Source organism: Muntiacus reevesi, chromosome 7 (assembly GCF_963930625.1).
Source record: "Muntiacus reevesi chromosome 7, mMunRee1.1, whole genome shotgun sequence".
Lineage (NCBI taxonomy): Eukaryota > Metazoa > Chordata > Mammalia > Artiodactyla > Cervidae > Muntiacus > Muntiacus reevesi.
The window spans coordinates 20993707-21017443 of record NC_089255.1 but is presented as its reverse complement, the minus strand read 5'-3'; the positions used below and the strand labels follow the sequence as shown (position 1 = coordinate 21017443).

The following is a 23737-nucleotide window of genomic DNA, read 5'->3' as shown; positions in this document are numbered from 1 at the left end:
TCACTTCAAGGAAAATTGCTTTATTCTGCTTCTTCCATAGGGGCAGCTCTCCAGGCTCCGGGACTGGGAGCTTCGTTGCACCCTCAGAATGGGGCAGACCAAGAAGATGTGGCGCGGCTACTCCTCATTCAAGCCCTTTGGGAAGGAAACACAGTCCACACTAGCTCCGGAGAGGTGGGTGCTGGGCAGGGCTGGGCACAGGCAGCAAAGCAGAGGTGGGCACCGAGGTGGGGAGCACCACTGCGTGGCCTGAGGGAGGCCCCGAGGTGGTGGGAGATGGGCCCTAGGGGTCAGTGTGGATGGGAGAGCTCTGGAGGGAAGGGCCCTGGGGTCAGACGGAGGGACGCTGCCTCGACAAGGACAAGGTCCTCTGGGACGTACATCTTAGGTGGGAGTTACAAGACTGAAGGTCTAAACCAGGTGGAAGAGAAGCGGAAATAGCAGTTGGGGGAAGTTGGGGCACACTGAATGTGTGTCAATTGGGGTTTCTGCTGACCACCGTAGGGCTGGGAATCACAAAACCATTCAAAGTGAGAGTGGGAAGAACCTTAGAAATCATGGAGGACCGAGTTACCTCGCCTCTGGGGCTGTGGGGTTTGGCTGCAGGAGTAAGTGAAGGGGAGGAGTCCTGGTGTGAGGGGCTCTGTCTGAGGGGCTGGGGGGTGGCTGCTGTGGGGGGAACCCACCTTGGCGCCGATGTCGCGGCTCTTGGCCCGCAGCTTGTTGACCTGGGACTCGGCGATGTCCGCCCGTTCCTCAGCCTCATCCAGCTCGTGCTGCACCTTGCGGAACTTGGACAGGTTGGTGTTGGCCTGTTCCTCCTGTAGGGGTTCAGGGGGATGGGAGGATGAGGTGAGGAGCCGGGGTTATGAGACTGCCTGGGTCCCTCCTCCAGGCCTGGGCCCCAGCAGGGTCACTTACCGCCTCCTCGGCCTGGCGCTTGTAGGCCTTGACTTTCAGCTGCAGCTTGTCCACCAGGTCCTGCAACCGCAGCAGGTTCTTCCTGTCTTCCTCTGTCTGGGGGTCGTGGGGAAGGAGGTAGGCAGCAGTGAGTATGGTATGGTCATAGGAGCAGTATGGCCCCTCCCGCACTCATCAGCCTTACCCTGAAGGTAGTATCCTGAACCAATTCAAGTTTCTGATCCTCACCAAACACTTGAGTTCTCCTTACAATTTCTTATCAAAAAACATGCATACTTTTAATAGTATGTGCCAACAAAGAGTCTAGGGAGCTGATGGGCCTCCTGAAATTGCACACAAAATTATGCATGGGCCTTGTTCTGGAAGTGGGCCCTGGGGGGGGTCCTGGGGTCCCACGGAGGATAAACTCAGCATGTGCTGGCAGGAACTCTGGGACTGCAGGCCTGATGGGATTTCCTGGACTGCTGGGGAATTACATAGACTTGATCTAGGTTAAGGACAAGTATGTATGGAGGGATGGTGACTTTCTGGACTGGAATTGATAGTCTGATTGATAGTCTAATTGATAGTCTGATTGATAGTCTGATTCTGGAAAACACCGTGAAAGCTAAGGTCTATGCTTCCGTGAGTAACTGAAAAGTTCTGAGATTCATTCCAATGGCTTTGGTGTATTTTGGTGGTGATGATGCCAGGCTGAGATTTGGCTACATATTTGCTTTCTGGTCATCTGCGCTAGGTGAGCTCTGCTGGAGCTCCGGGTGTGTCCTGAAGGGACAGGTTGATGGTGAATGTTGATGGGGAGTTTGAAGGCCAGAAAGCTCAGAGACTGTCCCCTGAGCCAACGGCACTTAGGGTAGAACAGAGTCTGGCAGAGTAGGAACTGGGTAGCCATAGGCTGTACTCCGGCTCTTTGCCCTCTAAGAGGCTAAGAAAGAACACTTCATCCCTCTGGGGCGGTTGTCACCCTGGCTTCAGGCCATGATGCAGAGGGTCCCGTCCGGGAGCAGCTGCTGGGTCCACACCTGGTAGGTGAGCTCCTTGATGCGACGCTCGCTCTTCCTCATGCCCTTGACCGACTCCGCGTTGCGCTTCTGCTCGGCCTCCAGCTCGTTCTCCAGCTCCCGCACCCGGGCCTCCAGCTTCTGCAGCTGCTTCTTGCCGCCCTTGAGCGCGATCTGCTCCGCCTCGTCCAGCCGGTGCTGCAGGTCCTTGATGGTCTGCTCCATGTTCTTCTTCATGCGCTCCAGGTGCGCGCTGGTGTCCTGCTCCTTCTTCAGCTCCTCCGCCATCATGGCGGCCTGTGCACGGGAGAGAAGTGATACTTGGTCTAAGTCTTCCAGTCCAAGAAAACCCTGGCGTGGAGCAGATAGACCCGGCAGGGGGACTCACATCCGTGATGGCCTTCTTCGCCTTCTCCTCGGCGTTCCTGCACTCCTGCACCGCCTCCTCCACTTCAGTCTGAAGCTGGGACAGGTCTGCCTCCATCTTCTTCTTCTGGTTGATGAGGCTGGTGTTCTGAGGGTTGGGGTGGGCAGAGCAGGAAAAGCAGCACTGAGCATCCACGCCTGTCTCCTGAAACTCACCTGCGGAGTCCTGCCTGTGCTCCCCTCTGGGACTGCCCAAGGGCACAGCTCACCTGGGAGTGGAGCAGCTGCACCCGCTCGCTGGTCTCGATCAGCTCCTGCTCCGCCAGCTTCCGGGACCGCTCCGTCTGCTCCACCACAGCCCGCAGCTCCTCCAGCTCGGCCTGCAGCAGGTTGTTACGCCGCTCCACGATGGCGATGTTCTCCTTCAGGTCGTCGTTGGCACGGACTGCGTCGTCCAGCTGGATCTGGGTGTCCTGTGCATCAAGAGAGATGCATGAGGGAGGGAGCTGGGCTCAACCCATCAGAATGCTGTTAGCTGAACTGGATGCTGCAGGGAGCCTGTGGCGGTGGCTCGGGCAGGGCCTGTGGGAGGGGTCAGTGATGGCTCAGGGGCAGAAGCGAGCTGGTGCTGTGATGATGGGATGCCACTGCCCCTCTCTGGATGAGGTGACTTCCTGTTTCCAAAATCACCGTGTACCTTCAGCAAGCTCTGGAGGCTCTTGACTTGCTTCTGGGCCTCGGCAGCCAAGCGGTTGGCATGGCTGAGCTGGATCTCCATCTCGTTGAGGTCGCCCTCCATCTTTTTCTTCACCCGCAGGGCCTCGTTGCGGCTGCGCGTCTCTGCATCCAGGGAGGTCTGCAGTGAGTCCACCACCCGCAGGTGGTTGCGCTTGGCCTGCTCCATCTCTTCGTCCTTCTCTGCCAGCTTCCGCTCCATCTCTGCCTTGATCTGGTTGAACTCCAGCTGGGCCCGGAGGATCTTGCCCTCCTCGTGTTCCAGGGAGGCCTGGAGGGGGTTGGGAAGAGAAGGTCTGAGGCATTCAGGGCACAGGATGGGGCCAGGGGGCTGTCCATGAATTGTGGATACAAAGTCAGCTCAAGAGTGGTATAAGTGGTTCAGTCAAAGAAGCAGGAGGAGGAAGAAGAAAAGAATTTGAAAGGAAAAAAAGGCCTAAGAGAAGGTGATTCAGGCTCTTATAGAGGAGAGTGAGCTATAAAGACAAAGAGGAAAATGAAGAGAGTGGTGTTGCCAAGGAAACAGAGGCAATCAGGCACAGAATGTAAAAGCTCAAAGAGGGAGGCAGAGGTGAAAAGAGGGGGAGTGAAACAGGAAATCTTGTCTAAGATGTAATAGGTAAAATGTCTGTGTGAAGGCAAGTGAGTGGCCGGTTCTTTCGTTCATCCCCCAATATTTTTTGAGGGCCTACTAAGTGTCAGGCACTGGTCTAGGCTCTGAGGATGGACCCGTGAACAAAGGAAAGAGGAGATGAGAACAGGGACCATAGCCTAGCCCTCAGCTTCTTCTCCCGCCCTCTGCACCTCCTCCACTCCGGCGTGCGCACCTCGGCCTCCTCCAGGGCCGACTGCAGCTCCAGCTTCTCGGCCTCCAGCTGCTTGCGGACCTTCTCCAGCTCGTGGATGGTCTTGCCACTGGAGCCCAGCTGCTCAGTCAGGTCGGAGATCTCCTCTGTGGGAGGGGCGGGCAGCTCAGTCGGGGGCCGCCTGCTCCGCTGGGGGAAGGCCTCGGGGAGCCGCGGGGCGGCACCACGTGCGGACCCGCCCTGCCCCGCCCCTCCCGGCCTGCGCCCGCACCCTGCAGGTTCTTGTTCTCGCGCTTGAAGGTCTCCAGATGCTCCAGGGACTCCTCGTAGGCGTTCTTGAGCTTGAAGAGCTCGGTGCTGAGGGAGCGCGCCTCCTTCTGCGAGGACTCCAGCTCCGACTGCGACTCCTCGTACTTCTGCTTCCACTCGGCCAGGATCTGCGGGGACCCGACGGCCGGGCGCGGCTCAAGGGGCAGCCGCAGCCCCACCTCCGGGACCCAGGTCCCCCTCCTAGGCCCAGCCTCCCCTGGCCTCTGCCTCCTGGGAGGATGTTCCTGACTCCAGCCTGTCCACCTGCTCTGCCCCCAGCCCGCGGCCCCCAGCCCGGGCCCACCTTGTCGAAGTTCCTCTGCTTCTTGTCCAGGGCGGCGGCGGCCGCGTTGGAGCGCTCCACGTCCACCATCAGGTCCTCGATCTCGTTCTGCAGGCGGTGCTTCGTCTTCTCCAGCGAGGAGCACTTGGCGTTGACGGCCTCGACGGCCTCCTCGGCGTCCTGCAGCCGCTGCGCCAGCTTCTTCCTGCCCGTGTTGGTGAGGGCGGGGGAGTAGTGGTGGGAGTGGGTGGGGAAGATGGAGGGTGTGGATTTGGACAAGGGGAAACATGGTGAGTCTTGCGGAAAACAGTCTTTGAAAACTCACGGCGTTGTCGGAGAAGCCTGAGGACAGGCCCAGGGGCAGAAAGCAAGGCAGTTGGCGGGTCTGGGGGACAGGGTGTGAAGACCCACAGCACCCAGGGAGCCTTCTGTGAGGCATCCCTCCCACCCTGGGCCAGCCTCTAGGCTTGCAGACTTGGAGGACACATGCAGTCCCAGCACCCCGCTTCTCACCTGCCATGGCACCCTGCCCCAGGTGGGAGCACTCTGCCCTCAGACAAACCTTTTGTTCGTCTTATATTCGGATGAGAAACATAACGCGAGCAAAAAGCTTTCCTGAGAGGAGAAGGAGGTGGGGCCGGGGCAGGGTCCTCTGCATTGTCAAAACCTAGCTTAGCACCCATCCCCGCAGCCGGCCCCGGTGAGCAGTGAGCTGGGCTGCGGCCTGCTGACACAGGGGCCCCTGCCAGAGGCAGGCTGCCCAGGACTCACTTGGCCTCTTCCAGCTCCTCAGTCCTCTGAATGGCGTCTGTCTCATACTTGGTCCTCCACTGGGCCACCTCTGAGTTGGCCTTGGACAGGACGCGCTGCAGCTCGGCCTTGGCTTCCGTCTCTTCCTCGTACTGCTCCCGCAGCAGGTCACAGTCGTGCCGGGCCGACTGTAGTGCGTGGGCCAGGGCGTTCTTTGCCTGCGAGGGGTGGCACCGAGAGGGGCTCAGCTTGCCCTGTGATGCACTGCTTGTCTCCCCACTCTAATTTCAGCATCCTCCCACAGTCTCACCTGTTTCTAAATCCCTAGTGGACCTGGAACAGTTTACCAAGTACTGTTAACAAAGTCCATACAGTGCCGCCCTGTTTACAGAGTGCATTGTGCCCACACCCTCATGCTCCTCACGCAGCAGGCTTTACCATCCTCACCCCCATTTTACAGCGGAGGAGACGGAGGCTCAGAGATATTAGGCAATTTCCCCAAGATCACCAAGCTCTTAAGAGGCAGATTAGGATTTGAGCCCTGACCTTTTTAAAAATTCATATTCTTTCCCCTTTTTAATGAGCCCTGCAAAGTGCTCGAAATAGAATCCAGTTGAGTTTCTTTCTCCAGTTTTCAGATTGCCCTGCAAATCCCAGGACCGCTTGTACAGTTCCTGCATCCCATACCTATGCCCAGCCAAGGCCATCACGACTCTCTAGTTTATTTCCTCTCTTCATCTCATTCCCCCCACCGCCACCCCCACCTCTTACTCCATGCCCTCCCGAGATGGCTGCAGAAAGGCAGAGGGCCTCTGAGTGGGAGATAGAATTAGGAGGCATATGGTAGGGCCTGGATTCTCAGGGGGCTCAGTGGTAAAGAATCTGCCTGCTAATGCTGGAGAAACAAGTTCAATTACTGGGTCTGGAAGATCCCCGAGAGGAGGGAATGGCAACCCATTCCAGTATTCTTGCCTGAAAAATCCAATGGACAGAGGAGCCTGGCGGGCTTCAGTCCATGGTTTTGCAAAGATTGGACTCGACTGAATGTACACACACATACACACACATGGTAGGGTCTGGGCATTTTCTTTTTGGAAAATGGGAAAATACTGGGTAGACAGCAAACCTCATTCTTGGGAAAGAAGTGATGTGGATGCAAGGTCAGCCAGTATGCTGGAAAAGTGGCCTGACTCTTGGCCTCACCTTAACCTCCTCTTCCAGCTGCCGCTTGAGGTCCTCTAGCTGCTGGGTGTAGGTGAGCTTGCCTCGGGTCAGCTGGGAGATCAGCGCCTCCTTCTCATCCAGCTGCCGGGACAGCTCACCTGGAGAGGCACCGAAGCACACTCAACTCTCAAGGGCTGGTCACTCCTCTCTCCCCCACCCCTCCCCTAACCCTCAGGTCCCATTCTCTGGAGAGATGTGTGCATACCCAAGCCTGGATTGGCTCAGGAACTCAGAAGACAAGAGTAGGGCTCACCATTCTCGGTCTGCAGCTTGGCCCGTTGGCTTGTGAGGTCATTGACAGAACGCTGGGTCTCCTCAGCCTTGCTTCGGTGCTCATTCATCTGGTCCTCTAGGGTCCTGCACATCTTCTCCAGGTTAGCCTGAGATGGGAAGGAGAGTTATACAGTGTATGCAGGGGGCTGATGGGGTGCGAACAGTGCAATTAAAGGAACAGGGAAAGAGGAAGGCATAGAGGAAGGGTCCAAGGACAGGGTAGAAGAGGGAAGCAGGAAACTGAACAAGACAAAGAGAGGAGATGTGGACAGAAAGCAGAGGCACGTGGAGGGAATTGGAGGAGAGGAGAGGAGAGCCGGGCCCACCTTGGCCTTGATGATCTGCTCCATGTTAGATGTGACATCATCCAGCTCCAGCTTGAACTCACTCTTCTCCTTCTCCAGCTTCTGCTTCACGCGCTGCAGATTGTCAATCTGCTCGCCCAGCTCGGCCACACTGTCGGCGTGCTTCTTGCGCAGGGCGGCCGCCGTGGCCTCGTGCTGCAGCGTGGCCTCCTCCAGGTCCCGCCTCATCTTCTGGAACTCAGCCTCACGCTTCTTGTTCATCTCGATCTGCACGGACGTGGCCCCTCCAGCCTCCTCCAGCCTCTCGCTGATCTCTTCCAGCTCCCGGGACAGGTCTGAGCGCAGCTTCTCCACCTTGGCCCGGGCGGTGCGCTCGGCCTCCAGCTCCTCCTCCAGCTCCTCGATGCGTGCCTGGGTGGGACACGGAGGGGTCTCAGACCCAGTGCCTGGGCCCCTCCATCGGAGCCCCCTCCCAAGGCTCTAGAAGGCTCCTGGCTTGTCAGTTTAGTTCCACCAGGGAACAAGTAGAAATAAAAGGATCACCTCGGTGAGATGGTTTGGATAGTTGAGTTAGCTTGCCTTTGGGCCAAAACATGCTACATTCTCTTTATGGGAAGGAAAGTGGTTGAAGGTTGCTCTTCAAGAAGGACAAAGGAACCAGTGCTCCAGGGACAGTTTAGTCAGTTTCGTGGCAAAAATAATTGAAGTTGGAATGAGAGAGTCAGGTTTGTCTGACCGGACAACCAAGACCTAACACAGTGTCCACTCTAGAAGTAAGAACTGAAGTCACAGCCCACCTGGGCTGAAGGGTCCTGAAAAGCCATGGGGAACAGAGGACATATAGATCCAGAGATTGGCAGTGCACTCCCCATGGTCACCAGCTAAACAACAGCTGACCTAGGAAGCTGGGATTTCTGTCCTCAGACCGGTGAGTGTTTCCAGATCTCTTCCTATGTCACCCTTGGATTAGCCAGCCCTCCTGGAAGTGGTCCACGGGGAATTTGTGATAGCCAGCATCTCCCTTCACAGACACAGAGCCAGTGCCTGTGATGCTGGGTGAGAACTGCCTGGAGGAGGGTCGGGAGGCTGAGGACCAGCCCAGGGGCCTTACCTGAAGCTCTTTGAGCTTCTTCTGCAGCTGACTGCCCAGGGCCTGCTCATCTTCAATCCTCGCATTGAGGGCGTTCAGTTCAAAGTCCTTCCTGTGAGGAAGAAGGGACCGTGAGGCAAGGAAGGCTGATCAGGCTCAAGAAGGGGCTGCCAGTGGTTGGAGATGGTAATGAAACAAATGAGGAGCAGGATTTCATGGGGGAAAAAAAAAAAAAAAACAGCTTCCAGGGCTGTTGTAGGGTCCTTGAAAGTGTAACACCTGCTGGAGGATTGAAGTTCAATAGGAATTACAATAGGAAGAGCACTGTAGGTGGAGAGGTGGAGTGACAAGACCTGGGCTCCAAGATGATCCCTTCTTTGGTCTGTAAAATGAGGGCATTGGACTAGATCAACTCAAAGGCACCTTTTAGGTCTGATGGTCTTTAATTCTGTCTCTGTTACTTTGGGCAACTTGGTAACCTTTCTGAGCCTTCCTTTCTTCTTTGGTAAGTGAGGTTAAAGTACCATTTTTAAAAGGTCATTTGAGGATCAGTGGGATCATATATTCATTCATTCAATAAGTACTGTGCCTGGGGAAGTGTGAAGACTTTCTGGGGAGGCTGTTGATCAGGATGAGTCTCAGAGGCTTTCAGAGTCCTGACCCTAAAGCAACAGAAGATCTTTGATTATCTGAATACGTCCCACAGACTCACTCTTTGCCAAGTGTGAAATGTGAATCTGCACATTTTGGAAGGTCTTGCAATAAGAATTGGAACCACAAGATCATTGAACAAATAAGCAGCCAGACCCTGCTCCGCTCACATGTGGTGGCTGACCGCGTTTCTCTGTGGTCCTCTGGGCTCTCTGTGAAGGACCTGAAAGGACTTTCCTGAGAGGCTTTTGTGTGGAACTTTCCTCTGTGTTAAGCAACTGGTCTCCAAAGAGACTTGTGTATAAAGGGGGCGAGTGCCCAGCAGGAAGAGAGGGCTGGAGGGATCTGGGTTAGACTTTTGCCAGGGAGGCCTGCTGGGCCCTGATGTGCGTGTCTGTGGGAGGAAAGCTTTCTTACTGGAGGTTCTGCCCACAGTTTGCACCCCTGTATGGAGGCTGCATGAAGCTGTTGCCTCTGAAGATGGATCTGTTGGGTCAGCTAGTATTGCCATGGGTGGAACAGGCTGCTGGGTGTGGGAGGAGGATGGGTGATGGGGCAGGGAACACGCTACTTTTTGAGCCGCTCATCCAGCTGCTGCTTGTCGTTCTCCAGGTCCATGATGCTCTCCTGGGTCAGCTTCAGGTCACCCTCCAGCTTCCGCTTGGCTCTCTCCAGGTCCATTCTCACCTTTTTCTCCTGCTCCAGGGATCCCTCCAGCTGATGAAGAGAAGGACCAGTGTGACCTGTTAGGCCAAGTATCCTGACTTGATAATTTGGGAACTCATTCTTTTTGGGCTTGAGGAATCCTCAGAGGTGTCAAGACTTGGTCAAACTTCCCCAGAATGGGCCAAAATTGCCAGGGGGCTGTGAGAGAACCTAGCATGAAGGGATGCTCAGTAACTATGATAAATGACTGAATGAATGACTAGGTTAAAATCCCAAAGCTACTTTCATTTAATCTGCATCCTATAAGCACCTACTGGGTTCCAGGCCCCATCCTAGGCACTGTAGACACAAAATTGAATAAAACCAAGTTCCACCTAAAGGCAGCTTCCAGTCTGTGGCTGGGACCAATGCTTCAATAATAACACAGAGCAATAAAGAATGATTCAGGAGAGATATACGTGAAGGACTACCTATGGGAACAGTGATCACTGAGGGCCAGATCCTGGCTAAAATATTAGAAGCCCAAAGATCCTCAAGGAGGATCTTTGTGAAGATCCCAAGGGAAAATTCCCAAGGAAATTTATTATGTTTTTATGAGATAACCCTCTAAATTCTGTGGTTGAAGACAGACATATAGGCTTGAACCTAAAGTGAAGGAAGGAAGCCCATCTCTACTGTTGATCACATCAGCAAGATGAGATACATAGCTCAGAACTGATCACCCCTGCCCTTGTCTATTCCCCAGCTCCCTTCTAGAAAGGTATCAGGAGAAGGAGCACTGTCTAACCCCACACCCCCAAACACACACACACATGCACTCACAGACACTGATGGACCTGGTATATCTAGGCCCTTGTAACAGTCTACTTACATCGTCCACATGCTGTTCCAGCTTGACCTTGGCCTTGGTCAGGGTGTTGACCTTGTCCTCCTCAGCCTGAAGGTCATCCAGGGCTTGCTGGTGGGCCTCTTGCAGAGCTTTCTTCTCCTTGGTCAGCTTAGCAATGATCTCATCCAGCCCAGCCATCTCCTCTGTCAGGTTCTTCACCTATTGACCAAGAACCCCAGCCCCTTTAGGGCTAAACATCACCAACCTGGAGACATCCATGGAGACCTCCAAGGCCAAGGGCCAGGACCACACTCAGGTCTGGGAATCCTGAGACTCGGTCTGGAGTCAAAGGGAGCCGCCCTCACCTTGTTCTCTGTCGCGTGCTTCTCCTTCTCCACCTTGGCCAGTGTCAGCTCCAGGTCATCAATGTCCCTCTTCAGCTCAGAGCACTCGTCTTCCAGCTTGCGCTTCTTGGCAGTGAGCTCGGCGTTCATCTCCTCCTCGTCCTCCAGCCTCTCGGTCATCTCCTTCACCTTTGCCTCCAACTGGATCTTGTTCTTGATCAGCTGGTCACAGCGCTCTTCCGCATCAGCCAGGTTGTCTTGTTCCTGAGAGCAAGGTGCAGAGGGGAAGCCATTCGGTGGATGTGGCAGATGGCCAAAGCATGGAGGGACAGGCTCCACCTTCACTGTAAGAGGGCAACCCCAGGATCTCCCCAGGTGAGGAGAACCTCAGAAGGATGGGGAGAGGAGGAGTTTTAGGGCAATGTGATAGGCGCACTGGGGAATGAGAGCAGAGAGGAAGGGAACCAGACGTCTCTTTATCTAGCCCTCTTCCTCTGGTCTCCTCCATCAAAGGGGAGGGAACTGCATTTGTTGATGCCAGCACTTCGCATATTTACAGCCTGGTGAGATGGGCAACTTTATTCCCTGTCTAGAGATGAGGACATGGAGACCCAGAGATAACACATCATTTGCCCAAAGTCACAGAATTATCAAGCTATGGGTCCAGGTTAAATCCTGATAGAAAACCTGTGTTTTTAAGTTAATCCTTTCTCCCCTTCCCTTTCTTTCTCTAGAGACCTCTTTGGAGGCCTTTGGAAGTGTTGATTCCAGAATTCTCTGCTTATGAGGGCACAGGATGGTGAGCCCCAGGTAGGGAGGTGCAGGGTGTGTGGGAGATGTGGGCAGAGGCCGGGGGTCTCACCGCCTGCACTTGGAGCTGCAGGTCATTCTTCTCCTGCAGTAGGGACACCATCTTCTCCTCTAGCTCCTTGCGCCGAGCCTCTGACTTCTCCAGCGCCTCTTTGAGGCGCCCAAACTCCTCCTTCATGGTGGCTATTTCCTTCTCTGTCTCTGCGCTCTTCAGCAGTGGTTTGATCTTGAAGAAGAGCCTCATCCACGGCCAGTTCTTGACCCCCATGAAGGCCCGAATATTCCACTGGATAATCAGCAGGGAGTCTCTGCAGGGGCCGAGCGAGAAGGTGGGTGAGACAGCCTCTTCCCTCCTTCCTGCCCAGAGGCCCTGGCTCCCCCATCCATCCTGTGACAGTGAGGCACCCCCACCCCGCCACACCCACCGCCGGTGTTGGTAGCTGTGTTGTGGCCCTTTATCACTTGAAGGTCTGGGCTGCTCTTTCTCCGTCCACTGCTCTGAGCCAACCCGGGCCTTCCAGGCCTGAGACCCTCCCTTTAACATCTCTCACCTGCGTTCCAGCAGCTTCTTGAACTCCATTCTGGAGAGCACACCTCGGGACTGAGCCTGGATGCGGGTGATGATGCGGCTCAGCCTTTCATCTCGCATCTCCTCCAGCAGCCCCAGCAGGCCCGCCTTGAAGAACACCTGCAGGGAAGTAGTGTGTGGACATGACTGGGACAGGCAGGAGGGGGATGAAGTGGGGGTTATCTTAGGGAGGGTGACAAGGCAGGAAAGAACTGGAGGAAGAAGGTCAGTGGCAACTGGAGCTAGAATGGGGGAGCAGGGCTGTCTGGTCCGTGGGGAGGGCTAGCATGTGGTTCAGTAATGCTTGTGAGTATTGGTAAAATGATGGTTGGTAAAAGGAAAGGAGTCATAGAGCAAAAGGACAAGAGAGGTCTCCCTGTAGTCAGTTCATTCCCTCCTTTTCTTTACCTTGGTGTGGCCAAACTTGTACTGGTTGTGGTCAATGTCCAGGGAGCCCAGGAGCTTCTCTGCCCCTTTTCTGCTGTCAATGAACTGGCCTTCAGGGATGGCCGCTGGGTTCAGGATTCGATACCTGGGAGGGAGGTGCCCCATGTCACCTATGTTTTGCAGTGATCGGCTCTGCCCACAGAATCCAAGGCCACTCGCAGTTTCCGCATCCTTCTAAGGCTGCCCAGGCTCCCCCTGTTCCCTGAACCCTGCAGCGCCTGGTACCCACCTCTGCCGGAAGTCCCCGTAGAGGATGCGGTTGGGGAAGCCCTTCCTGCAGATGCGGATGCCCTCCAGCACGCCGTTGCAGCGCAGCTGGTGCATGACCAGGGGGTTGTCTATCACCCCTGCGGCAGGAGGGAAGGGAGAGGAGTGTGTGGGGAGAGCATGGGGCTAAGAGCCGAGGGTTCTGGGTTCTGATCTTGGCTCTGTCATGGACTGGCTTGTAACCTTAGCAAGTCAGTATTTTTTTTTTTTTCTTGCCATAAATTTTGAGAGTGACCAAAAGGCTTTCACAGTCCTTATTTTATAGGGTTTATGCCTATTTTCGTAGGTGGTAGCCAGGGCCAATATAGACCATTTTCTAAGCCCTAACAGGTTAAGGGACTTGACCAAGATCACTGAACTGATCAGAGCAGAGCCAGGCACCAGAACCCAGACACCTGAACTCCTCCATCTCCTTATGATTCAGAAAGGGAGAAACAATCCTTACATGTCTCATCAGGGGCTCTAAGGCACTTAGGAGGGAATGTCCATCAAAGTAGTTACACATTACCCTGAGCTACACATTCTAAATGGAGGGCAGCGCTGGGACCAGGGTGGGAGGCTGTGTGTGAGCCTCTCTGGGGAATAGGAGGGGAAGAATGTGATCTGGAAATCTCCATGGTGGGAGCTCAAGAGGTGATCTAAAAGACCCTGCCCCTGGGGCAGCGCATCTCAGCAGTGGGCTGGGCCTGGCTTCTTGGGCTCACCTGGAGACTTTGTCTCATTGGGGATGATGCACCGCACGAAGTGGGGGTGTGTGGAGCGCAAGTTGGTCATCAGCTTGTTCAGATTCTCCTGTGGCCCAAAACCCAAGAGGGAGAAGTTAAGAAAGTGAAAGAGAAGTAAGAAAGAGAGCAGAGGGGAAGGAAAGGAAAGAGAGAATGCAAGGAGCTGGAGTGAAGGAGGGCTAGGGGAAGATACGGAGGAGGAGACGGTGGGAGGTGGAAGGGATAAAGAAGCCAGGGGAGATGAGAAAGGAGTAAGAGCCGAGGCCAACAGATACAGGGGAGAGAAGACAGGGTGGAGAGTGTCAGGAAGGGACTGAGGAGACTGAGTGGGAGGAGTCAGGGCTGAGCCAGGCAGGGGACAAGCAGGTCTGGGGTGGCGCCGATCACACACTCACCCTGTGCAGAGCTGACACGGTCTGAAAGGATGAGCCTTTCTTGGCCTTGCCTTTGCCCTTCTCAATAGCTGTGGAAGAGAGAGTCAAGTAAAGGAGACGAGTGAGCATGTGTGAAGTCAGGGCAGCGGGTGAGGAATCCCAACCTCTCTCCACATTTGGTTGCAGGCCATGGTCTTTACTGTGGGTGCTCCAACTTCTCCACCCAATTTCCTCACTGCATCTGTAAACCCCGGGGCCCAGCCCAAAACAGAAGTAGTGGGGGGCTAGCACTTGACCTGCCTCAGAACCACAGTAGAAACCTGCTTTCGGTCCCTGGGTCCCAGTCTCCACTTACGTGTGTCAAACCCAGCATAGTTGGCAAAGAGGTTGCTGAGCATCTTGAGGGAAGACTTCTTGTACAAGTCCACCACTGTCTCGTTGAGCGGGTCTTTGTTTTTCTGCAGCCAGCCTATGATGTTGTAGTCCACCGTGCCGGCGTAGTGGATCAGGGAGAAGTGGGCTTCCGGCTTCCCCTTGATGTTGCGCGGCTTCTGGAAGTTGTTGGACTTGCCCAGGTGGTTGTCGTACAGCTTGGCCTTGAAGGTCATGTCGGTGGCCTTGGGGAACATGCACTCCTCCTCCAGGATGGACATGATGCCCATGGGCTGAGTGGGGGAGAGGAGAGCGTCACTGAGCCTGCTTCGAGCAGATGGAGATGGATCCTGCCTGCTCTAGTGTCGATGGAGATGCCGCTTTGCCTATTAGCTGGTACTTCAGCTCTCAGCAGTTACCTATTGACTGGCACCTGTTCAAACCTTCCCAAGGTGGTACTTTGATTTCAAAGGGAAAGTCTGGGAATGTGGATGCTATAGGTGCTTTACACCCTACTCCATCGCCCAGATCCCTGAGATGTTGGGGTTGAAAAGAAGTGCTGTCTTATGTTTCCCCACGCCACCCTTAGACTTCCTGCTTCTTGGTGGGTAAACCAGAGTCAGTAAACACACAGGTGTGGGAGGCCATCCCTGGAGTGCCCATCCTCTGCGTGTCCACTCTCAAGCTTTGGAACTCAGCTCTCCAGGACCACCCTGTCCTGGGTGGCCGGGATAGCACAAGGCTCTGGAAACTAGGGCTCAGGCTTCTTCTGTTAGCTAGATCACGATGCCCAGAAGGGCAGGGCGGCCATTCTTCTGGGGCATTCATGTGTGTGGGGCATGAATGGAGAGTTCAGGCAGAGAGGCCGAGGCAGCACCTTCTCGATGAGGTCGATGCAGGCCTGCAGGTCCATGCCAAAGTCGATGAACTCCCACTCGATGCCCTCCTTCTTGTACTCCTCCTGCTCCAGCACGAACATGTGGTGGTTGAAGAATTGCTGCAGCTTCTCATTGGTGAAGTTGATGCACAGCTGCTCAAAGCTGTTGAACTGCAGGGCGGGGACAGGGAGGAGTAGGTCAGGCGGGCAGGGGTCTGTGGCCTGAGGAGTTGGCCCAGGGCTGTGTCCAGCCTGGCAATGGGTGTGGCTGGCCTCTCTCTGGTCAGGGCAGGGAGGGAGTGCCCCCTGAAGACACGTGGCCATCTCCACCCCTGGGGAGCCCACACCATTCCCCGGGGCTTGGCCAGCGGTGGCTGCCTGTGTGAACCAGTGAGTTCCTGTTCTCCCAGACCCTGGGCTCCCCACTCACGTCAAAGATCTCGAAGCCGGCGATGTCCAGGACACCTATGAAGTACTGGCGTGGCTGCTTGGTCTCCAGGGTGGCGTTGATCCGCGTCACCATCCAGTTGAACATCCTCTCATATACGGCCTTGGCCAGCGCCCCAGTGGCATACGCCACCTGGAAGGTAGGGGAGAAACCCGCATGAGATAGTGGTGGGAAGAGTTGATTGCAAAGCTCCCATGGCTGCACCGGGCCAGCACCTCTGCCGTTTAACACCTGAAGATGACCCACCTGCTGGACATTCTGCCCCTTGGTGACGTACTCGTTGCCCACCTTCACCCTCGGGTGGCACAGCCCCTTGAGCAGGTCGGCTGAGTTCAGCCCCATGAGGTAGGCGGACTTATCGGCCTCTGGAAGGGAAGGGCAGATGGCAGAGTTGGAAAAGGGACACCTCCTCCGCAGACAAAGGTTTCATGGCTCCATAGCTGTTCCCCGCACCCCTGACTCCCACCTTCGGTGCCGTCAGGCTCTGCCTGCTCCTCTCGCTGCTTCTGTTTGAACTTCATGTTTCCAAAGTGCATGATGGCGCCCGTCAGCTTGTACATGGAGTTCTTCTCCTCTGTGGTGAAGCCCAGCACATCAAAGGCATTCTGTAGGCAGGACCCGTGGTGGTGGACCCCAGAAAAGGGAGCATGGAAGGTAAATGAGACCCCTCTGCAGTTGAGCGAGATCTTATCTCCTGAATCTCTGTGGGTGCTGAGACTCCCATCCCCAGTGGGGAACCCCCAACTAAGCTGGGAAGTATAAGAGTCAGGTGGGTGTGGACTGCCTTGGCTGGGGTATCAGCGGTTAGGCTGTTCTCTGGAGCTGCTCTGGGTGACCCACTAACATTTCCTACTTCTGTCCCTCTTCTAGGCCCTTCCCTTACATCCGTGCCTGGATCTCCCAGGTATCAATACCTGTTCTTCACCTAACAGCCTGCTCTAGCCCCACAGCAGCTGCATGACCACCACCCGCCCCTTTCCCTTAGTAATGCTTTGTTTTTTGGCTTGTCTGTTTCTCTGTCCATGGCTTTCAACCCTCTCTGCTTTGATTGAAAATACCAGTCACTGGCCCACCCTGTCTCATCTCACCTGTATCCCAGCACACTCAGGACACAGGGCACATTCTGGCCCTCAGGAAGGAACAACAGACAACCAGGGTCTTAGCTCTATTTCTGGGCCAGTGAACTGGACCCATTTGCCCCTCACCACCAATCCCCTTGCCTCCCAGTTGGATCCTCACACACTTACATCAGTGGCCATGAGCTCTTCAGCATCATCAATTGAGGCCACAGTAGTCTCTCCTTGGGAGATGAATGCATAGTCATAGGGGTTGTTGGTGATCAGCAGCATGTCTGGGGGGTGGGGGAGAGACGTTAGAATGGGGGCTCAAACCCCTGGCCCTCTCTGGGGCTATCTGCCATGACACATGACCTGCGAAAGAGCACGTGATAGGGCTTAATGGGGTCCTACATCCCACGGAACTGAATCCAGCCGTGTGATAAACCCAGGACCTGTCAACAAGCAGCTGCAAGTGGAGGGGACCAGGTTGCCATGGAGATAGTTGGTCTCAGTTGGTAGCTGTGACTCACCCAGCAGCTCAGGCTTTTTGTTGGACAGGATTTGGTAGAAAATGTGGTAATCTCTCTCTGCTTTCAGCTGGAAAATAACTCTGGATTTTTCCAGAAGGTCTGTGAATAGGAGGGGAGAAGAAAGAGAAGAAGAAAACGTTAGGATTTAAGTATAAGGAAATAGAGAAAAAGGAATGATAAATGTAGAGAACAGGACAGAGGGAAAGGGAGAGACAAGAGAGGGAGAGAGATGCCCCCACAGATGCACAGAGATCACACACAGCGATGGAGATGGAGACGAAGTCCCAGGAGCAGCGGAAGGTCCCAGAGAAAGACACATAGACATGCAGAGACAGGGATGGAGAAAGACCAGAGGAAGTCTCAGAGGGAGAGGAATATATAGACCTAGAGACACAGAGACAGGGAGAGAGGAAGAGAGACGGAGGGGCAGAGCTGGCCAGTGACAGAGAGAGACTGAGACGGAGACAGTGAGAGTGAGGGCGGGGTCAGGATGAGCCCTAGCAGATCTGTGACACTCACAGGTCTCGATGTCTGCAGACGCCAACTTGCCGGTCGCCCCAAAATGGATTCTAATGAATTTCCCCTATAGACATGGAGAAAAGTGGTGATGAGTTGAGGGAGGGCTCCTGTTTGACACATCCCTTGACTAGCCCAAATCCCAAGTCCAAAGGCAAGGCCCACTCACAAAGCGGGAGGAGTTGTCATTCCTGACGGTCTTGGCGTTGCCAAAGGCCTCCAGGGCGGGGTTGGCCTGGATGATCTGGTCCTCCAGGGTGCCCTGCGGAGGTCAAGAAGGATGGCAGGTGAGAGGCCTCCTCCTCCTCCCCCCTTTCTGTGATACAGGCCCTTGGAGGACAGTAGGCTTACCTTGCCTGGGGTCTGCTCCTTTTTGCTGCGGTCGCCAATGGCGGCAATGACCGCGAAGTATTGGATGACTCTCTTGGTGTTGACCGTCTTCCCTGCCCCGGATTCTCCGCTGTTGGGACAGTCGGGCTTATTAGGCAGTGAACAAACATTGTTTGAGACCACAAGCCTCGAGTCAGGAGAGATTGCCTCGCTTTATTTGGCAGGGGGAGCCCTGCATCAGGAAGCCACCAGATGATATGCATCCCAGCCACACAGCTGTGCTCTGACATACACAGGGTCAAGGGTAGCAACTAGGAAGGACGTGCTAGAAGAAGTGGGTTTGGGCAGGCGGGAGACCTGGGTTCGATCCTTGGGTTGGGAAGATCCCCTAGAGGAGGGTATGGCAACCCACTTCAGTATCCTTGCCTGGAGAATCCCCATGGACAGAGGAGCCTGGTGGGCTACAGTCCTTGGGGTTGCAAAGAGTCGGACACAACTGAGCGACTAAGCACAGCTCAATATGTTCTCGGCTGGGCAAGGTCAATCAGAGGAGATGGGCCCAGGCCATTTTGGAAAAGAATGGGTGGCGCTGGAAGAATGGGGAGGGTTTCTGAAGGGAAAAATGAAGGAAAATGAAGAGGGGAAGAAGACATGGTGTTCCCAGGCTTATGGATAGATGAGTGATGAATCAGAGGGGCATGAGTGAAGGAGATGGGAGAGGAAAAATAAGAGAGGAGTGGGGAGGAGAAAGAAAGGGGAGGAGAAAGGAGAAGGCCAGGGTCAAGGTCAGAGCTGGCATCAGAAGGTGGAGGGAAAGAGAACTGGGAGTCTGTGCGTGGGGCTGGGGTCCTGATGGAGGCTGGGCTCAAGGAGATTGTGGAAGGGAAGAGGAAGGAGCCACACTCACGTGATCAGGATGGACTGGTTTTCTCTGTCTGTGGGGAGAAGATGGGGAGGACAAGTCAGGGGTTGCACAGGATGCTTTGTCATCGCCCCGCCCTGCCCCAGCTCCCGGCCTCTCTCCCAGAGGCCTGAACCCCTCGGGAGGAGGGGCCCTCAAGAAACCCTTCTCTTGGGGCCTGTCACCTGTCAGCATGTACTGGTAGGCGTTGTCGGAGATGGAGAAGATGTGGGGCGGCGCCTCACTCCTCTTCTTGCCCCGGTAGGCGGCCACCACCTCGGCATTGTACACCGGCAGCCACTTGTAGGGGTTGATGGTGACGCAGAAGAGGCCCGAGTAGGTCTAGGGGAGGAAAGGAAGTGAGTTGATGAAGTGATGAAGTGGGAGGGGTGGCAGTTTTCGGAGTTAGAGAAAGGTCTTAGGAGAGGGAGAGAAAGGAAATGAACGCAGTCCATCTGAGCAATCCCAGCCCTCGGGTCATTAGAATGACCTGAGGGTGTAGGTGGGCTTCCCAGGTGGTGCTAGTGGTAAAGAATCCACCTGCCAAGCAGGAGACACGAGTTTGATCCCTGGGTTGGAAAGATCCCCTGGAGAAGGAAATGGCAACCCACTCCAGTATTCTTGCCTGGGAAGTCCCATGGACAGAGGACCTTGGTGGGCGACAGCCCATAGGCTCACAAAGAGTCGGACATGACTGAAGCAGCTTAACACACACAAAGATGTAAGGATTGGGACAGAGTGAAGTACTGCCTGAACACAAAGGACAGACACGCTGGGCTCCAGGAGGTGGACATACACGGAGCAGGAAGCCACTAGATTCAGAGGGCTGTCCGGGGGTGTACTCACATAGATCATCCAGGAGGCGTAACGCTCCTTGAGGTTGTAGAGCACTGCAGGCTCGTGCAGGAAGGTCAGCATGGCCATGTCCTCGATCTTGTCGAACTTGGGTGGGTTTTGCTGCAACACCTGGTCCTCCTTCACGGTCACTGTCTGCAACAGCCCACGGACAGGGATGGGAGTTAGGCAGGTTATAGGAGAACCATGTTCATGAGAAAAGAATCCAGGGTCCCAGAAAAGATAGACGGGATGTTGGGGATGAGAAGGGCTATTTGGAGAGAGTAGATCCCTACCCAGAGGAAGGGAGAACCAGATCTCTGTGGGGTGCATCCTGGTGGCACCCGCCTCCAGGCACCCCAGGCGTGGGGAGCATCCAGGGTGGCCTCTCAGGCTGGCACTGCCACCCACCTTGCCATGCTCCGTCTCGGCGGTGACTTTGCCACCCTCTCGAGACAAAATCGTGGCCTTGACGAACTCCTCTTTGTCATCAGGCACAAAGACGTCCTTCTTGAGGTCGAAAGGCCTGGTCTGGGCTTCCAGCCGCTCCTTCTCTGACTTGCGCAGATAGGGGGCGGCCTCCCCAAACGCGGCCATCTCCGCGTCCACCATGGCTGCGGCTGGAAAGGGAGGGAGAAGGAGCTGACTGCCCTTCCCTCCACTCTTCTCCCCTCCAGCATGAGCCCCTGAGCCTAGCACAGTGCTCATGGGTCAGGAGGGATCACCGAGAGTCCCTCATTCCTTCAGCTCATCTCCTAGCCCTCGCAAATCTATTGGGGCAGAGGCGGAGGCTAACTTGGTCCAGCCTGGGGCCCTCCTAGCGGAGGGCAGAGTGCCCTGGTCTTCTGGGAGCAGGAAGCTAACTATACACACTACACACATCTCTGAACCTCTTCACCACCTGACTCCTTCACTAGTCACAGGTAAGAACTCCTGGCCATGCTCCCTAAGGCGAGGCAGAAACTAGAGTTGTGTGTCTTCCCAGATCCCTCCACCCGTTCTTCGGCTCTCCTTACCTTGGCTTCTCGAACGTGCCTTCGAGAGGAAAGGGGCTCAAGGTGGCAGGGGCCTGGAGAGAAGGAAGGTTGGTCAGGGCTGTGTCCCTGCCTCACCCCGGCCCCACCCTTCAGCACCCCTCCACCCCAAGGCCTGAACAGGGGTGGGCGGTGGTGGTGGGCTGCTCTGGTCCTGCTCTCTCTCTCGCTTTTCCCACCCAGGTTCTTATGTCACCTCAGTGAGCCCCTCACTCCTCACTCCTGGACGATGGCCCTGCCCTGGCCTCCCCCATCTAGTGAAGCTTGCCTTTTTGAGCCACCTGACATACAACCAGGGGTCACACGGTTGGGGCTTTACAGCCTACAGAGCATTTTCATGCCCGTCCTCCTCCTTAGTCCTCACCCCATTCAACAGAGGAGGAAATCTAGGTTCATGAGCTTGCTTGTCCAAAAACACATCACAGTACGTAGTGGAGCCAGGACTTGAACCCAGGTCTCATGACTCCGGAGCCAGTTCTCTTCCCTCCTGTCCCCATTCTATGGTCAGTTGTGGTGGACGTTATCAGAGAGGGGCCCCCGTGGGCATGTTCTCGTAGACACACCCGTGGCACAGCTGAATGCACTCCACAACAGACATGTGGCGAGCTGTACACTCAGTCTGTGCCCAGCACAGAGGCCGTGTCAAGGGCACGAAGACAGGACACCATATTCCCGCGCCCGGCAGCAACTTCTGCAAGGGGCACACATACTCCCACGGGCTCGACTCCCAGCTGCGCACACGAGCCATTCTGTGTGTGTGCATATGGGTAGTTACCCAGTGCAAACCTCACAGAACTAGCTTTTATGCACAGACTTCTTAAATAATTGTTCTCTGCCGTCCTCTTGCCGCTTCCTACTTGTCCTCGGGCCTGATCATAAACTCGTCTCCCAGTTGATATTTCTGTGTCTCAGGCAGTGAGGCACATAGCCTCCCTCACCAAACATTCAGACACACACACACACACACACACACACACACACACACACACACCCCTCTGGTCCCACATGCTCAGTCAGACACAGACACCTCCCCCTGTAACACATGAGCCCACCATGGCATGTACACAGACGTCTAGACCTGCCCATGCTTTCTCAGTGACGGGACCTGACACTGTGCATGAGGTCCTGAATACAGTGTGCTGTTCCTAGAGGAGCCCCTTCTTAAACCTGGGCCCCTTATCCCAGAGGAGGGCCACCAGCTCCCAGCCCCTACCTGAGAGCAGCAAGGAGAGAAGACTGGAGCGCAGGAGAGAGCTGTGGAGCCGACCTGGACAGGCGGGGGCTGTATATATGGGGAAGCAAGGCACCCCCACCCCCACCTGCACCCAGTCCCCAGCCGGATTTAGAAAGGACTGTTGTCACTAGAAGCATTTCCCCCAGGCTCCCCCCTCCTTTCCCAAACCGTGCTCCCCTCCCCCCCCTCCAGCTAGGAAACAATTGGAAGTGGTCGTCATTGTTATGGCATGGAGTGAGCAGGGTCTGATTCCAGGGGGCGGGGAGGGCTCCAAGTACAGCCAAAATATCTCCCAGGCCAGGCCTCACATTCCACAGCTGGTGGGAGGGGGAACTGACCACGACCACCATGACCTCAGGCAGGCCCTCCCTGCCCTCTTGGACTACTGCCCTCGCGGCCCCTGCCCCCAGGACCAGCCTGGCCCCTTGCATAGTGTCCTTCCTGCTCCCTGGCCTGGGTCCTGCACCCAGCCGTGAGATGGAATGGGGCTGAGAGTCAGCAACCCCAGAGCAGAGTTGGACCCAGGGTAGGGGCTAGGTGGGGGCAGCTGGGAGGAGGCGTCCCAGCCAAACGGCAAGACGTACAACCAGGGAGCTTAGAGATGGGGCCTCTGGCTCAGGCACTGATTTCCTTGGACAGCTAGGCAGTGTGTGAGGTCACCGAGCCTCAGAGCCAGACAGTCCTTAGTGATGGGGAGAGGAAAAGCCTTCTCTGAGATCATGCAGTCAGTCAGGGCAGCAAGATTCAAGGAGGGTGGGGAGCAGCTCAGGAGATGGGGCTGGAGCCCAGCCTGGGGAAGGAGCCTGAGAAGGAGGGCTGGGGGGTCCAAGCAGCCCAGGACCCACTGTGTGCGGAGGGCTGGCTCTGGATGGTCGTGGGTTGGAGCCTTTTGCCTGTTTTCCTAGCCCTGACCACAGGCACTAAATGCCCCACCTCAGGGCCTAGACAACACAGCTGCTATGATCTAGGAGGGGCTGTGCCTGCCTGCACCCTGCTTGTGTTCTGTAGGGGTGACCTCTCTCCAGCTCTGATGAGATTGGTGTTCAGGCAAGGTGGGTAGAGTGACTGGAAAGATCTCCCACTTTCCCGAGGGCCTGAGGAGCAGCCACAGAGGAGGGGAACAACAGGAGTTGGGGCTCAGCCTGTGAGCACAGAACATAGCCGATGCTATGCTCCTCCCGTGTTTAAGCTTCACTGGCTCTGTGTCCAGGCAACCACTGCGTGGTTTGGTTTGAAGCTCCCCCTCCTTCCCAGTCACAGCTCTTCAGCGCATGCGGACTGATCCATCTGATTACTGTCCGCTTGGAAGGAGAACTGCAGGCAGAGGGATGGGGCCCAGGTGCACTTTGAGGGTGTGGTGGGTGCAGCGGGGAAGGGCGATCCAGGTGGGGGCCTCGGTGGGGGCTGCCTGGTAACCATGACGCAGTCTGGGCAGCATTAGTTGGGCAGGAGCCGGCAAGTGGGAGGCCGACCATGAAACGCAGGGGCCGTGCAGCCAGTGCGGCTGCAGCTCCCAGGTGCCAAGGTGTGCAGCCGCTGAGGCAGCCCCTGCAGGCACTGCTCAGCAGAACAAATTCTGGGGGTCCTGATCAGGCCCGGCCAGGTGCTGAGGGATTAGGACCACTGATAGGGACCTCAGGGACTGGTGACGAAGGGCAAAGTTTCTTTTTATCCACCCCCTCGAGCTTTCCAAGCTAAAGCATCTGCCCCTCCCTGAGTTCCCAGGGCTCAGACACAGACGCAGGCAACTGAGATGCACAAAGGATGCTTGGGAGCCAGCCGAGCCATTTCAAAGCCAGTATCTTCATCATAGGCTAGCGTCTGTGGCGTGGAACCGGGAAGCCTTTTCTACAGTTAGT

At 55.7% G+C, this 23737-nt stretch overlaps 1 protein-coding gene across 1 annotated transcript; it reads right to left on the bottom strand.

Moving 5' to 3' along the window:
• LOC136171539 (myosin-7) lies at window positions 1-21955 on the bottom strand. Its single transcript, XM_065940215.1, has 40 exons — window positions 21858-21955; window positions 20627-20679; window positions 20022-20230; window positions 19623-19766; window positions 18962-19118; window positions 18783-18810; window positions 17897-18005; window positions 17715-17807; window positions 17549-17612; window positions 17030-17128; window positions 16689-16792; window positions 15908-16046; window positions 15688-15806; window positions 15424-15573; window positions 14994-15164; window positions 14100-14409; window positions 13766-13833; window positions 13350-13437; window positions 12608-12725; window positions 12340-12463; window positions 11915-12051; window positions 11416-11671; window positions 10575-10817; window positions 10252-10428; window positions 9286-9431; window positions 8085-8175; window positions 6995-7384; window positions 6649-6775; window positions 6375-6493; window positions 5193-5389; window positions 4443-4626; window positions 4101-4266; window positions 3851-3975; window positions 2986-3294; window positions 2558-2761; window positions 2311-2436; window positions 1944-2219; window positions 922-1017; window positions 687-821; window positions 1-135 (listed from the first exon to the last, which is right to left on the bottom strand). The coding sequence occupies exons 3-40, from the start codon at window positions 20220-20222 to the stop codon at window positions 118-120; spliced, it is 5808 nt and encodes a 1935-aa protein (XP_065796287.1). The 5' UTR covers window positions 20223-20230; window positions 20627-20679; window positions 21858-21955; the 3' UTR covers window positions 1-117.
• Window positions 21956-23737: the final 1782 nt, after the last annotated feature.

Coding starts and splice junctions, on each gene's coding strand:
- LOC136171539 (XM_065940215.1), bottom strand. CDS start 20,222: ATGGTGGACGCGGAGATGGCCGCGTTTGGGGAGGCCGCCCCCTATCTG. Junction 15,165..15,423: donor CCGGCTTCGAGATCTTTGAC/GTGAGTGGGGAG, acceptor CCCGCCCTGCAG/TTCAACAGCTTTGAGCAGCT. Junction 7,385..8,084: donor AGAAGCTCAAAGAGCTTCAG/GTAAGGCCCCTG, acceptor TGTCCCACCCAG/GCACGCATCGAGGAGCTGGA.